The 16,516-nt window shown below is 40.3% G+C and overlaps 1 protein-coding gene across 1 annotated transcript in view; it reads left to right on the forward strand.

The window, feature by feature from the left end:
* Positions 1-16,516, forward strand: part of HOMER1 (homer scaffolding protein 1) — a 149,883-nt gene that overhangs the window by 34,673 nt on the left and 98,694 nt on the right. The window contains exon 2 of the mRNA XM_019532195.1: positions 6,690-6,846. Within this exon, the coding sequence (XP_019387740.1) occupies positions 6,690-6,846 (157 nt within the window). The remainder of the gene's footprint in view (positions 1-6,689; positions 6,847-16,516) is intronic.

Genomic DNA, 16,516 nt, shown 5'->3' on the forward strand with positions numbered 1-16,516 from the left:
CTGTCACTTTGCATGGATTGATGTTGTTTTTGTTGTTGCATTAGGTTTCCCTCTTCGCTCTGACAGTAAATATAGAGCTTCAACGTACACGATGAAACAAACAGCTCTGACATCTAGGTTACAGAAAACATTTAAAGCAAAGGGAAACTTGATAAGCACTGTACCACTCTGTAAATAATTATATTTACACATGTAAAGGTCCTCACACCTACTATGTTGAAAGCTTCCTGCAAATTGCAAAGTGTCCTTGATTCTGCTTTGAATCCTAGTCCATTCTAGTTCTGAACAGTATTTGGTTTAGTGCGTCTGCATTAGTTATCAATACACTTAAAGCTGAATTCAGCTCACCTTGTCATTTTAGTTAATTTGCTCAAGTTTTTTTCCCTCCACCCAGTCGAAACATGTTTCTTTTCCCCAAATAGATTAGTAAAAGTTATGTACTACATTAGCATAAATACATAGTTGTCTCCAGTGTTCAGAAATGTAATGCTCATAAACCAAATGGAAATATTTCCTTTTTATGAGGATGTGTGTAATAAAGATATAAACAGTGTAAATCTGTATGTAATACTGAAGACAAGGGCAGGAATCTCAAATGTGGTGTGCTAAAGAGGAACAAGTCAAGAGATTTGCAGAGGATGTAATATGGGCATTGCAGGTGACAAGAATAATGTAGCTGCTCTATTTAATATCTATGTTTGAGATAGAGAGGGTACAGGAAGGGCAAGTAGTTTTTAGCTGGGGTGTCATAAAATGCGGGTGTTACCTGGTTGCCACCATAGCAGGGCTATGGTCTGTGCCCAGTCCTTCTGGATGAGAGGTCTCTGATACCCTTAAACCAGGATAAAGGAGCTGGCTCAGGCTGCAGCCCATCCTGGTCTGGCTAGTGCTCCTCCTGGAAACATGCAGATGGGATGACTCCATCTGCACACCTCTGCTTCCTGAAGCAGTGTGGGAGCCAGACCAGAAAGGCTACAGCAGAAGTTATCTTCTGTCCTACTTTAGGGTTCTCAGAGACCCCTAATTCAGGGGGAGTGTCCACACCAGGTGCATGGTGCACCTGACTTGAAAAGTATTGTGAAGTTGAGGTAAAGCACCAATAGTAGTTCTTAACCTGCTACCATAGTAAAAAAAACACAAAATCCCCCCAAATAAATGGAGGAGGGGTGCCCTGACTGAAGAGGTTCAGAATCATTGGCGTAACTTACAGCTGTGAATATAGATGCTTTTCTATGGGAGATTGGTACTCTGTTCAGATCTCCTGGCTCACTTTCACCTTTTTCTCTTTTCACTGGAACTCTGCTGTCCTTAGCTTTTTCATTGTCATCTGTTCCTGCTTCCCTTAACCCACATTGGATGTGTATGAAGAAATACCTAAGGGTGAAGTGGGCTTCAAGCAGCATTAACTCCTAATCCAAAGTTGAGTTCCATTTATCCCTTACTAGGCTCAAATAATGCTGAATAAAGTTCTGGGATTCTACTCTGTTGGTTCTGAATGGCTATCTCAGGAGTAGAAACTTAATTATGGAGTAAAATATGTATTTTTGCCCTTGACTCAAATATATAAAGACCTTCTTTCTTCAGCACAGGAGGCATTTGACAACTAAAGAGTTTCCTTGCTCACTGCTTTTTTTGTTTTTGTTTTTTTCAGCTAGTGCTGTTACCTGAAAGTCCTAAGTTTTTTCCAGAGCTATACACAGCTATGCTGAAGTCTCTTTGGCCAAGTACAGACAGCCAAAAAGCCTGAGGCTGAATTGATTCAATCTTTGCAGGTTAGTCTAAGCGGCAAAGAATGAACCAATAAGCAAATGAACAGACATTCACTTTTGATTCAGGAAATGCAGCCACATACATGCCTGCAGTGGCTCAAGCTAGAAGCCAGGAGTGCTAGACCATGGCTTTCTGGCATGTAGTCAGCACAGACTGTGTGTTCATTTCCTCTACCTGCGGCCCCTGATGTCTCTGGGATTTGCAGTCTACAATCTCAGCAGCAAGACTCTGCAGGGTTGCTCGTCACTTCCTCTTTCTATTTCCAGATTCCTCTGGGATTTGTAGTAAACAGTCACAACCCACAGGGCAGCTCCGTACTCAGGGGAAGGGAAGCTTAACCCCCATCTTTTGGCCCCAGACTCCAGCTGGGGTTTGTCTGTGGGGATTAGTGAGCCAGCCCTCACTGCTCGAGCTAGGGAGCAAAGAGGTGGGGCCAGCCCTCCTCCATGGAGCAGACAGCACAGCCTAGCCCAGGGCTGGAAAGCACGTTGGTATGCTGGGGGACTGTGATTTAACTTGAACCAGGAAGGGGTCTGGGACAGAAGTTTCATAAACTGGTTTGACCTTAAATCAGCTAAGTCTAATGCTGCATTCAACCAGGTTTATCTTGAACCAGTTTTTGATCACTTACACATAAACCAGTTTAACTTCTGTCCCTAGCCATTGTGTCTCTCTTTTTTTTTTTTCTGAGTTTACATGCTGTCTCCTACACCTGAACTTGCTCTCATTCACCCTTTACGTACTGTTTCCCAGGCAATGCCAAACCAAAGCACCTCCCTTTAGAGTTCTAGCTTCTGAAGCCTTGCTTTTGACTTTGGGATGAAAATGTGTCCTTTTAATACTTTTTTACAACTAGCTTTTGAATAACAGGTCATAGTTAACTCAAGCAGTTTCAATAAAGTGTCATCCAATGTACCACAGGTAGAATTCCAGCAGAGGAACTTCTGCAGGTTTCATAGTTAGTAGGGACCTGAGCAGATCATCAAATCCGACCCCCTGCCATGGCAGGAAAGGGTACTGGGGTCAAATGACCCCAGCAAGGTGATTGTCAAGCCTCCTCTTAAAGGCCTCCAGGGTAGGAGCCAGCACTACTTCTCTTGGAAGTTGGTTCCAGATCCTAGCTGCCCTCACTGTGAAGTAGCGCCTCCTGATGTCTAATCAGAATTTTACCCTCTGCCAGCTTGTGACCATTATTCCTAGTCACTCCTGGTAGTGCTCGGGGAAACAGGGACTCCCCCCATGCCTGCTGGTCCCCTCTGACTAGTTTGTAACAGGCCACTAGATCCCCACTCAGTCTTCTCTTGTGGAGGCTGAACAGATTCAGGTCCTGTAGCCTCTCCTCATAGGGTCTGCCCTGCTGCCCCCCTGATCATACGAGTGGCCCTCCTCTGGACCCTCTCGATCCTGTCCACATCCCTCTTGAAGTGTGGTGCCCAGAACTGGACGCAGTACTCCAGCTGCGGCCTGACCAGTGCCGCATAGAGGGGTAGTATCACCTCCTTGGACCTGCTTGAGATGCATCTGTGGATGCAAGACAAGGTGTGGTTGGCCTTCCTGACTGCATCCCTACACTGCCTGCCCATATTCATCTTGTCATCAGTAGTGATTCTAAGATCCTTCTCTGCCTCTGTACTGATGAGTAGGGAGTTCCCCAGCCTGTAGGTATGCTGGTGGTTCTTCCTCCCCAGGTGCATCACCTTGCACTTGTCAGTATTGAAACGCATCCTATTCTTGTCCGCCCTCCCCTGTAACCTGTCTAGGTCTGATTGTAGCCTATTCCTTCCTTCTAGCATGCTAACGTCCCCCCCACATCTTAGTGTCATCAGCAAACTTGAACAGGGTGCTTCTTACCCCCTTGTCCAAGTCACTGATGAAGATGTTGAACAGTGCAGGCCCGAGGACTGAGCCCTGCTGAACCCCTCTGCTCACATCCCTCCAGGTCGAAAATGACCCATCCACCACCACTCTCTGGGTGTGGCCCTCCAGCCAGTTGGTGACCCATTTGACTGTGTAGGTGTTGACATCACAGTCCCCCAGTTTCTTAATGAGAACGGGGTGAGAGACGGTGTCAAAAGCCTTCCTGAAGTCCAGAAAGACTACGTCCACTGCTACCCCTGCATCTAAGGATTTGCTGACCTGGTGGTAAAAGGCCACCAGGTTGGTCTGACAGGACTTGTCTCTAATGAATCCGTGTTGGTTGACCCTAAGCATAATCTCCCCTGCTGGCCCCTCATGAACATGTGCCAGGATAATTCTCTCAAAAAGCTTGCCCAGGATTGAGGTAAGACTAACTGGCCTTTTTTTTCCCGGGTCCTCCTTCCTCCCCTTTTTGAAGATGGGAACCACACTGGCCCTCTTCCAGTCCTCTGGCACCCCACCAGAGCACCACGAGTGCTCATAAAGCCGTGTCAGGGGTCCCACAATGACCTCAGCTAATTCCTTCAGCTCTCTGGGGTGGAGATCATCCGGACCAGCTGATTTAAAAACATTCAGTCCCTCTAGAAGTTCCCTGACTAGATCCTCACTGACCCTTAGCCTAGGTGCGCCTCCTCTGGGGCCTGAGGGGGGCCTGGTGGGTTGGCTGATCTTGTCCCTGCTCAGGAAAATGGAGGCAAAGAAATCGTTAAATAGGTTAGATTTGTCACCTGGTGTGATGACCAAATTTTCTAGCGCATCTTGCAGGGGCCCCACGTTACCTGGAACCTTCTTTTTGCCCCTTATGTAATTAAAAAAGGACTTCTTGTTGTCCTTGATCTGGGAAGCTAGTCCCAGTTCCATCTCTGCCTTGGCCTTCCTGTCTGCCCCCCTGCATCCCCAAGTAACCGCAGTGTAATCCTCCCTGGTGATGGTGCCTCCCTTCTGTTGGGTGTATGCCTCCCTTTTAGCTAGAAGACATTCCTGGATGCTTTTGGTGAGCCATGGGGGCTTTTGTGCCCTTTTGCTCCCTTTGATCTATGTTGGGATTACCTCCCTTTGGGCTTGGAGGATCATCTTCTTAAGGAGCGACCACTCTTCTTGGACACCTGCCTCCCCTCCGGGACCTCAGTGCTTCCCCAACTGTTCTCCTTAGCTCATTGAAGTCTGCCCTCCTGAAATCTAGGGCTGCTGCCTTGTTGCAGGCCTTTGCCACCTTGTGCTGGATGGTGAATTCTAGCAGGCGATTGATTTCTGTTGCCCAGGTGGCTGAGCACTCGCAGCCCCCTCACCAGGTCATCGCTGGTAGCGAGCACCAGGTCCAACAAGGCGTCTCCCCTGGTGGGGCTGTGCACCTCCTGGGTTAGATGGAGGTCCTGCATTTTAAGCTAGGAACTTACATGAGCTGTCAGACCTGGCTGACTGCTCTTCCCAGCAGATGTCTGGGAAGTTCAGGTCCCCCATGATGACCAGGTATCTAGGGAAGTAAAGATGTTCACAGACAGCAGTGACTCATTCCTTTCAAGTTCAACTAGATGGATATGTTTCCTCAGATTCCATAAATGGAGAGTGTAATCTACCTCAGAGAATCTATGAACTTGACTCTAGTAAAGGTGGTAGTCAGTGTGCTAGAGTGTGACATCTTTTTTATTAGACCAACTAGACAGTTGTAAAAACATTTTTTCCCCTTTATTTGCAAGCTTTCAGGCACATGCACCTTTCCTCAGGCGTAGGAGAATGCAAAGATTGTAAAGTTTCTCCCAGGTAGAAATGAAAATTTGTATTTCACAGGAAGTAATATCTCCTGGCTGGAAAAATTCATTTTTCATTTTATGCAAATTAGGCTCAGATAAGTTGGTACAGTCTGTTTGCCTCAAAGGTGTCTGGTGGCAAGCAGGATGTTGAATTATGCTTCTTTCTTGTTTATGATGTTACGTATTTCACAGGAGGACTGGTGATGGAGGGTTCTCCTGGGCAAGGAATTTCTTGTGTTAAGGTTGTTCTGCAGGTATGCAAATTTTGGTTCAAAATAAAAAGGCTGCAGCAGGGGAACTAACTTCTGGGTCTCAAGGTGTTAAATTTTGCTTCCTTGTAAAATTATGAAGCTTTCATTTCAAAACAGATGATTACAATATCTTCCATGTTTCAGGGACAAAGGTATTCATTTCTATGATTTGATTATTTTAAGTTGTTAACATTTTGGAAAGAAAGTGGCTCTTCTATGAATAAATGTCCTTAGAGGCCACTAATTTTATTAGACTTAATGATGCTCAAGTACTTTTAGGCTTTTATACTGTATTATACATTGTGATGTCATGGGGAAAGTAAAGCTTTCTCATTTCAAGTATATTAGAAGATTTTATCCACTATAGCTTGCTCATCCAAGAATTTGGGATCTAGATTTTTTTTTAAAGCATGTGTCTTTATAACATACAGGATTTTGTGAAAATGTTCAAATGTGGAGGTACATAGAATAAGCATTTATTTCACAATCTGTGTTCCCATTGCTAATGAGTATCAGCTGTTGCTTAATTAAATTGAGCAGACCAGTTCAGTTTCAGATTATGGATCAGGACTAAGTAATCAGAGTATTAAAAAGTTTAAGGAAAAGGAGGATTTGAAGTAATATATACACTGCTGCACAATGTAATCAGATAAAACTGCATTTACATTAATGACAGGCAGTGATAAGGGAGTAGACAGATGGAGGGTGGAGGCTGGGGAGGTAATGGATCAGTGATGAATCTAAATATAGATATGTCTTTCTCTCATCTGACTCTACAGCTGGTCACTGATTTTTGTTTTGTTTTAGAAGTCTTGTGCTGTGCTTGCCTGGGTATATTAATGCTGTTAACTGCTCTATGCAATTACATTAAAAGTTTGTGGGGAAAATTATTCATGCAAAACGAAGTGTGTACATCCCAATGGGCAGAATCGCCAGATCACTTGTGTACAACCATACTGCATCCAAATCAGATACATCACTTTTATTTTTTACCCTTCAGGGAACAGCCCATCTTCAGCACCCGAGCTCATGTCTTCCAGATTGACCCAAACACTAAGAAGAACTGGGTTCCCACCAGCAAGCATGCTGTTACTGTGTCCTATTTCTATGACAGCACAAGAAATGTCTATAGGATAATCAGCTTGGATGGCTCAAAGGTAAGATCTTATTAAGATAATTTATTTTAACTTGCTGACTATATTCTTATTTATCTGGCATATTTTACACACAAACTAACCCAATAAGAAATGGTTGGAGCTTTAAAATGAGAACTTGTCCTCTTACAAATACGTTATTTGTTCATTAGAAAATAATTCCGATATATTGGCTTTACTTTGAGAAATCTGTTAATGAAATGCAAAAATCACTCATTGACTACTTAGATTTTCATCTAGCATTTGCCCATTTAGAGTTTCATTTCACTCATTTACACTTTCAGCAGTCTAAAAACTGTATTCACTATAAAATATACTACTAGCTATATGTAAGTAACAATACTCTTATCAGTTTTATTTTTGATGATGTACTATAATGTTGAGGAACTAGCAGTATTGAAGGGCAGCTGTTCAGTGTCCATAGTCTGTTTGCTATGAAAGCCTCCATTTTCATTGTACAGAAGAGGATAGTTTTCTTCTGTACATGTTCTTTATGGTAAGATTTTTATCTAACCATGGTACATGCATTAATTACGAATTAGCACTTTGTGTTTATTAAGAAAGATCTAAGTCTATTTAGTAGACAATATAGGGCTAGGAGTTAGGAATCTTATCTTTAGATAAGATAGGGATAAGTTTCTGAGTGTTGTTTATCTGTAAAATGGGTATATAAGACTACTTTTTTATCACACATGCTGTTAGAATATATTTGTATACAAAATGTTCCTAAATCCATAGAACATCAGTACTGTACATGCAAAATAAAATAAAATTTAAAGCTAGATATCTTTCAAAAGGCTTATCTAAAGAAGAATCATAACTTTTGCAGACCTCACCAAATTTTAAGATAGCTGATATTCAAATATGCTGCTTAGATTAATGTAGCAATATTCTCTGAAGTTTCTCTACATTTTTCTTAAGAGAAAACACTTAAGTGCAGGTCTCTACATTTCTTGAATAGCAATATGCTTGATGTTTTAAATAAGGAATGAAAATCATAGTTTTATAAAAGCTTTCGACATTTTAAATGCATTTTTGACACCATTCTAGGTGACTAGAATGCAGTACTGAATTTCAGCAGACTTTCTCTACTATTCATTATAAGTGCTGCTAATCTTCTCAGCTTGTGTTCACATGGGAGGGAAATGATATGTGGTTCTATTCTTGGCTCAGCCACAGACTTACTGTGTGATTTGATTTTTATTCGATTTTTTTTTTTAATTTTATAATCTCAATCTTGCCATCTGTAAAATAGGGCTAATGCTTCTGTACCTCCTAGAACTGTTGAGAGGTACTGTTCATCAGAGGTTTCCAAAGTCCTTCAAGATTTACAGATGGAAGATGCCAAATCAAAAATAATTATTAAACATATGCTGTACTTGGAGTTGTTACCCTCATCTTTATTTATGTTGCAAGTCTCCTCCTCCCCCTCTCCTTTTTTTATGTACCTGGGCTATTTTTGTGTAATGTTTGAACTTAGTGGTTGAAAGAGTTTGAAGGTTCTGGTATTTTCATCTGTCTATGAAAGTTTTCATAATGTATTTGTGTAGTTGGAAACTCAAATGAATGCTGCAAAATGCCAATTTCCTTTTTCCTCATCCAGAATTCTGCCAGTAATATGGTATGCATTGAGATCCTGGTAGAAATACATTGTACCACACTGTAGTGGAGAGAAGACCAAATCAGGATCATGACCCCTTGTGATTTAAGTTCTGCTACAAATGCTAAAATTTTACTTGGATAATAAAGGCAATGGCAGAAGATCCTGGGATGCCTTTTAGTAATATTTATGCTTAAATTTGGGTTATGGTCCAAAAGAATTTCTAGGAATTGGGCGGTAGTCCCCATTTTATTTAGAATGTGTGCATGCACATATAAACAGGTCTGTATGTAATTTCTGTATAGTGTTGAACAGATCACTCAAATGTCATAAAAAATTCCCAGGTTCCAGTCTCCATACAGATCATATCTCTGCTACTTGGTATAGTGCTGGGTGCCAGTAACATTGCTGATATCTGAGTATGTAGTGCTTCTCTTCCATTAGTTGGATACAAATGTTAAATTAGAGAAGCAGAAGAAGCTATGCAACATATTCCCAGAGGTGCTTTTAAGTAATCCTTTGCATTTTTAAAAAATGAAGTTTAGTATCTTTTTACCTTTTAGCTTCTCTTCATGTATCTTGCTACTTCAAAACCATAAGAAAAACTTGTTGCAAGTGTAGTGATTTTATAATTTATATAAGTCTTTAATACACTACGGATTGGCTATAGAAAATGTATTTAGCTCTTGCATAATTTCTTACCCTTTTTCTTTCTTCTAGTACTTTTGCTTTTGATTTTTTTTGGTCCTTCCTGTTTCTGCTGGATGTCCTAATTTTAAACATCAGTTCATGGACAACTGTATCCAAGTTTGCATCTAATCTTAAAGACGCATATCAAGGCATATTAGATAGTAAAGGTATAGACTGAAGTCTGTGTTGCCATCCTGCAAATCTCAGTTGTTCAAAGAGGCAGTAGAATCCTTCTAGGATTACATCAGATACCCGATGTTTGCAGGACATCTTCCGTAGAAAAAGATATGGCAGGCAGGCATGCAATCTGAGACCCATTTAGAGAAGAGGTTTAGGAATTAGCTATTCTGTAAATGTAAATAGTCTTGATGTAGCTCTTGCCAAGTTAAAAAGGACACAAGGCTCTAACCACATCCAATGCGTGAAACTAAGCCAAAGAAGAATAATAATCTAGGGTTTGTGGAAGGAGTGGGGAAGAGAGAGAATAGCAGACAGAGATCAGTGTCAGAAGTCTAAGATGACCTTTGAAGTTTAGAATGAGGCTGGAATTTGTTACAGTGGACAGGAAGAAAACCCACAGCGTGACCTCACACAGGAGGATGATTTGCCCAGATGAGCTCTAGGTAAGAACAGTCCAGACTGCTTTAGCAAGAGTGAGTAATCAATGCATCCAGAATTTGTCACCTGCAAAAATAAACACCTGGAGATCAGAGATTCATTTTCATTTAAAAATGAAAATAAATTGATGCGTCTCAGTTTTCTGGTTTGGAACATGGATGTTCAGAACATCTGCTCAAGTAGACAGTCTGTCTGGTATCATGTATGTGCAAATGGACATGGGTACTAGTAATCCAAAACAACTGTCAAAACAGTCATGGCCAGTTTTATAGGATCACAGGAAAGCAGGGCTAGAAGGAATCTCACAAGATCACGCAGTCCAGCCTCCTACTCAAGGCAGGATCATCCCTGTCTATCTAGCCTGCTCCTAAACATTTTCTGAGCTGTAGAGACTACACGCACTGTATGAGTAGTTGCGTTTGAGGTCAAAAAAACAATTTAGCTTTCCTTTGTTCCAAAGCAGTAAGTTTTAATTGTTTTAATTTTAGCGATGCAGGATCCCAGAAGTGGGATAAAAAACAGGTTGGAAGCAAATTTATATCAGTGACCATTTTAACGTGGATTCCATTGCTTTCAGAGGGACCAGGACTTCACTTTAGGAGTTCCTAAGCTATATATCCTTCAGGATACTAGGAACTCACCTGGGAGGAAGGTACGGCTTTTGGAGAATGCTGTAAATTGCACCCATGTAGAAGTGGCAGACTGTCAATTAAGGAGGCATAGTGCAGTCACTATGGATCTTTGATATCTTTAAAAGCAAGGACAAGTGAGTTGATGAAGAAACTGACCTTTTTCAAAGGACTCAGCAAAAGGTAGTGCCTAGCAGATACTTTAAAAGAAGGCAGTCCTAGAAAATCAGCCTGGGCAAAAAAAATTACCCTCATTTGGTTTCAAAATGAATGACACACAGAAGAGTGGACTTTTTCATTGGTATGTGCTTATTATTCAAGGTGTCAGTCTCAGGGTTTTTTTTCCTTTTGTTCAAAGACATGAGTTTCATTCTTTTCCAGAATGCATAGCAATATTACTTGTGCTGTTCTTTCTTCTGTTAAGCTAATTTTTTTGTGGTTTTGATGGCATTTTTCCCTTCCAGGAAAACAACGATATATCTCTGTAATGGGACTAGTCATTCATCTGGTCCAAATCTTCCCTGTTTGTGAGTGGTAGAGAACATGATAAAAAGTCACCCAAACTGTTCAAGTGTTCCTCCATAATGTTTGATGTTACTTGCATAATTGTTTAAAGAGAGTCAGCCACGAAAGTGCTCAACAACAAGAATTTGCCAGTTTAAATAGGTAGCACTGGTTATGGTATTCTGTTAGCTGGAGAAATTTAGCATGTTTTAAAGCCAACCTGTGATTTACTGCATTACTACCAATAGAAAGCATCATTAGGCAAGACTGCTGTGATAATACTGGAAACCAAGGTTGCTACTGATGCTCTATGCCTCTCCAATTTCCTTGGGAAGAATTTTAAAGCATGTTCTCTCTGCTTCCACTCTGTATTGCTCTGTTCATATGGCATGTCCTCCATAAAATGATCCATTAGGCAACTGTATTTGTTGGGTTTTTTTCAAATGTTTCAAGCAAGATGTGAGCCTTCATGAGGCCATTGATAAAGATTAGCCTGAGTAGAGGTTAGATAAAACTGATATGAGCCCTTTTATGCATGTAGTATATAAATAGAACTTAAAACTTTTAACTATAGCCCTCTCTAAAATCTGGATAATGCTAGTCTTAGACTGTGAACTGTGTAGGGCAGAGACCATATTTCATGTTTGGTACAGCACCTAGTCAGTATTGGGGATGCCAAGTATTGTCACAATGCAACTAAACTATGTACATAATAACAAGTTTTGGTTAATTACAGTAAACATATATTGTGTAAGTAGTCTTTATTTTGTGACTTGTCTTCCTTTTGGTTTAGAGCAGAGGTGTCATATATGGCCTATTGGTCAGATTGAGCCTGTGGAGCTGTTTTCCAGACCAAAAGGCTCCCTGAAGGGCTGGGAATTTGGGGCCAGAGCTCACCCTCAAAATTCTGGCTATGGAACCCTGTTGGGGGATGCATGTTGGTGGCAGGAGGTGACAGGCTGTATTAACCCCTGTGGACACTGCTTGCTGTGTCCAGTTCTGGTGCAGGGAGAGGCAAATTTGATATGTCAGGTTTAGTGAGTGAAACTAGGCTTGAAAAACTAACTCTGAATTCCCATGCGATGCGGTGTGGCGACTTCAAGCCGTTGTGGCTAAGACTTTCAGTTTCCATTAACTGTACAGCTGCTTACTATCTTCCTGCAGAAGTGTAGCTTAGTACTTTTCTGTAGTAGTAGTAGTTTATTTTAGCAAAAGCTGTATATTGTATACAGTAAAATTTGTCAATAGGAGTACATTTACAATGATAACATTATATAAAATGTATGCTTTGTTAGTAAAAGCAACCAATAAGTATATACGTTTTTTTGCCAGCCTTGGCCATTTTCAAGGGGCATAGACCAAGATGCAGAAGTGTGGTTAAGCAGAAGGCCCCAAAGCTTATTTTTGAGTGACGACAGCATGAACCTTTGCAGATGTGACAGGTAGATTGGTCTGTAAAGTAAAGGAAGCCATCCACATGTCTAACTAAACCAGTAATGAGATACGGTTAAACAAAGTATAAGGCCTGAAAGAAGACATTATAAGGGAAGACGATACATTAAATAAGCCAAATACATTATATTACAGCTTTTATCTTAAAATATTAGCAGTAGTGATTGATGTAACCACATATACTAGACGTTGCGTTGCTATAAAAGGGATATTTTTGTTAAGATGCTTAGATAATTTGTAATAACAAAACAGCCTTGCCAGAGAAGACCATAAACTAAGGTAAAGAAGAAACAGTCCAGTGCTGAACAGCATTCCACAATGAGGAAGGAAAGGAGATAAGAATCCCGCCATTTTGCTTTCCCAAGAATGTAAATCCCAATTAATCGGTACCTTCCAGTTCTACAAGATACCTGGTTCACTCCAGTTCCAAAAGTTCAGTAGTGTAACAAAGAAATTTGAAATACAGCCAGTCAGCAATCATTTATTAGAGTTGGCCGTGTATTAATATAGGATATAGGCTGGAGGGAAATTTGGAGAACTCAGCAAATTTGAGAAGACTTGCTGCCAATTTTCATGCCAGCTTTCTTCTACCTCATGTCACCCCAGTCAGTATATGTGAGAATCCATGTTGTGCTGTCATGGATAGCCAGCTAGACTTTGGGGTAAATGTTTTGTTTTTGTGTTTTATAGTGCAAGCAAATAGTTGGGCTATAGACCTATTTCTGCCTCTTATCAGTAGCCTACCCACAAGGTTACCTGCAAGGTGGGTAACAAGAGATTGAAAGGTACTGAAAATCTTAATTGATATTGCTGTTATTTTAAAATTAAGACATGATATTTGACTAAACCCCTGTGCTTTGCAGTTGCTGTGTGAGCTAACAGTCAACAGTGGTTCAGACACATGCCTTATCTTCTCAAGCCAGTTAAATGCTTCCAAAAGAAAAACATGGAAACTACTGTGTTACTCCAAATTAAGTTCAGGGATAACAGAAAATAGCACTTTTTTTCCAAAGCTAAATTTCTGTTTGTCAAACTGATTGTCTTCAGAACTAGAAAAATGTCACTGCAAAAGTACAAAGATATTTCATATTTGATGGACCATGTTTTTATTAGGAGTTTCTAATCTTCTGGTTTTAAAGATCAGACCAGTTAAACAATACAGTTCTCAGGCATTTTACAAAATAATCAGTCAAGTAAAATATTCTTTTTAGAATAAGTTTATTATAATGATTGAATTAGTGTCATATTTTTAAAACCAAAAATAATTCTAACAATTAACCAGTTGGAATGTGGAAATAAGAACCATGTAAAAAAACAACAACAACCAAACAAAAAAACCCCCCAAACTTCCAATTTATTCTTCTGCCAATGAAGGATTATTTCCTACATTATGTTCAAGTATTTTAATGTGATACCATCTTAATCTCATTTCAGTTTAATTTATTTAAGTATTAATAGTCTGCTGCTCACTGCTTAAGTACTTAAATGACCTTTCATTCCTTCATATTAATTTCATGTATCCTCTTTTGAACTACACTACTCTCATCTTTTACCTTCCTTTTAATGTGAATGACTGATAGTGACTACCTGCTTTTAAATTTCTTGTTTAAAAGCAGCTGGTCTTTTAAACGAGTCTTTTTTTTTTTTTACCTTTCTCTGTCCTTCATCTTGGATAGTACTAAATGTTCATCTCGGAGCTTTTCGGCAGACAGGTGTTGTAAGCAATATGGAAGGTGCTTTCTCTTCCCTTGTGTCTTTTAACTTTTCTTCAGTCATATGCTGCAGGGACTTCAGGTTTTACAGGAACTCATTCATTCCATTATCAAACCAAAAAGGTGGTGTTTCTGTATTTTCTTGCTTTCAAAATTGATCTTATTTTAGGGAACCAGTAATTTTCCCTAACATACAACATCTCGGGGCTGGACTCAATGATATTCGCAGGTCCCTTCCAGCCCTAATGTCTTTGAAATCTATGAAGTCTATTTTCATAATCTCTATGCTAGTAAAAAACTTGTCTGAAGAGGCAGACATTTTTGTGGGTGATATCTTTCCTTTGGACCATGAGCATAATAGTTGGGATAGACATGTTTTCAAATGTAATGCATGTTTCTTCATGACCTCATGTTTCCTGGACCATCATGACTACAACATCACTCAACACTGCCAAAAACATCTGAAGATATATATAGTATTTTTTTTTTCTGGGTTGGTGGGGTCCAGGAGGGTTTGGTGGGCTCAGGGGGACAAATGGCTTCTATGGGTGGGGATTAGGGAACTAGCAAAATCTGTGTGTGGGGGGGGGGATTGTGGCATTGGTGGGCTCTGGGAGGGTTTGGTGGGACTGGGAGTCTTGGGGAGGTAAGGGGTAGCTAGTGGGATCCACAGGGGGAATGTAGGGGTTCCCCCTGACCAGGGGCTATTTTGTAGCCCCCACACCAACCCTGCAGTGTGTATATATATATATATATATTTTTTTTTTTAGTGATGCATAATACTGACTTCATGTAAAAAGCACCACAAATACAAACCTTATCTTTACATTTTTAAAGTATTTGAATCCTACACAACATCAGCAGATTAACACTACAATTTAGGTGGAAATTTTGGCCTCTATTTTAGGCTTCATACCTAATTGAGGATTCTTTTTTGAGTGTGTGTTAGTCTACATCCCACTCTAAGCAAGCATGTGTTCCAGCTGGAAAACGTTTGGCATAATAGTGTCCATGTTTAGTGGCAGTTGCCCCTCCCCCCCATCAGTTCCCTTTTTACTAGTTGTGACAACAAGATGGAGTGTGGACAATGTCAACTACTTCAGTGCTTATCAACCTTTTAAAGAATTACCTTCCTCTAATTCTTCCATTTAACTGGACATTTGAAAACAAACAAAGAAAGGAAGAAAGGAAAAAAAAAAAAGCCCTCCATTTTCATTGTCTGTGAGTTCCTTGCTACTACCATCTTTGCAAATTCGAGAATTGCAAGATTTAAATAATGCCTGGAGTGGAATAGCTTTATATACCTGATCATTGGGTAGATCAGATAGCTCTTAAGCCTTGAGGAATGACATTTGTAACAAAACCTTAATCTGCCACCCTTCACCCTGTATCTCAAAATCGAGGGGCATAAGACTCCAATTAAGTTTACTAAAGCAATTTTTAAAAACTTGTGATGATAAGCAGTTAGTATAGTCAGAGTTTGAACAGAGAGACTGATATATAAGAAAGACATCCTTGGCACTGGCACCAGCAGAAAAATATTTGCCAGTAAATGCCTTGGCACTGGTAGCTTTAGTATTAACTGTAGGGTGGACTGTGCTAGAAGTTTTCTACCTCAAAGGTAGACTTGCACTGTTCTAAGTTCCACAAGATCATTTTACATAAAGGACTTGAAACAATACCTTGGAGACAATGTCTCAATCCACATCAGCATTGAGGACTGAGGGACAAACTGTAAGTTCCAAAGAAGATCTCAGATACTGAAATATATCCTGATACAGAGAGATCATATTTTCCTGATCAACATCTTTTATTACTTTGGCACCAGGACTGGGATTAGTACAGGTCTATATATCATTTCCGCTATTGCTTGTTGCCATTCTCTCCCGGATCCTTCTGTTCTGTACAAATTTGGGAGCTTTGTCTGCTCTCAGTTCATCAAGAAACATGAGAGAGTTTAGACAAACTGGTGCATGATGCTTTTTGATGTGAGAGAGGATAACTTCCTCGCTATGTGAGTTTCCACAGGACTATAGAGTAGTTAAGGAGACTGTCAGAGGGCCTAACTGTTACCAAGATTGTACTGTAGGTGACTCAGATGTTTCAGATATGGCCATAAGCTCTAGTAAGTACAGCTTGCTTCTTGATTTGCAGGGATCTTGTGTTTTGGAGGAACTGAAAGCAATGGAGCTTTCTTGCAATGAGAGAAATGAACTCTCCAGTTCCCTGAAGGATTACAGGGCAATGCTGAGGCCACTAGGGGCTGCGGTCCAGTCCCATACATAAGCATTACATGTACTGTTCATAGCTACTAACCAAAATACCTGCCCAGATAACATACTTCCCCCCCCCTCAAAAAACAAAACAAAACAAAGCAAAAAAACAACCAACCAACCAAACAACTTATAGAAATTGTGGTGTGCATAATAAGGAAGGAAATACAGTAACAGCAGTTTCTGCTGCTTAAC

Source organism: Crocodylus porosus, unplaced genomic scaffold (assembly GCF_001723895.1).
Source record: "Crocodylus porosus isolate Cpor-Errol unplaced genomic scaffold, CroPor_comp1, whole genome shotgun sequence".
NCBI classification, from domain to species: Eukaryota; Metazoa; Chordata; order Crocodylia; family Crocodylidae; genus Crocodylus; species Crocodylus porosus.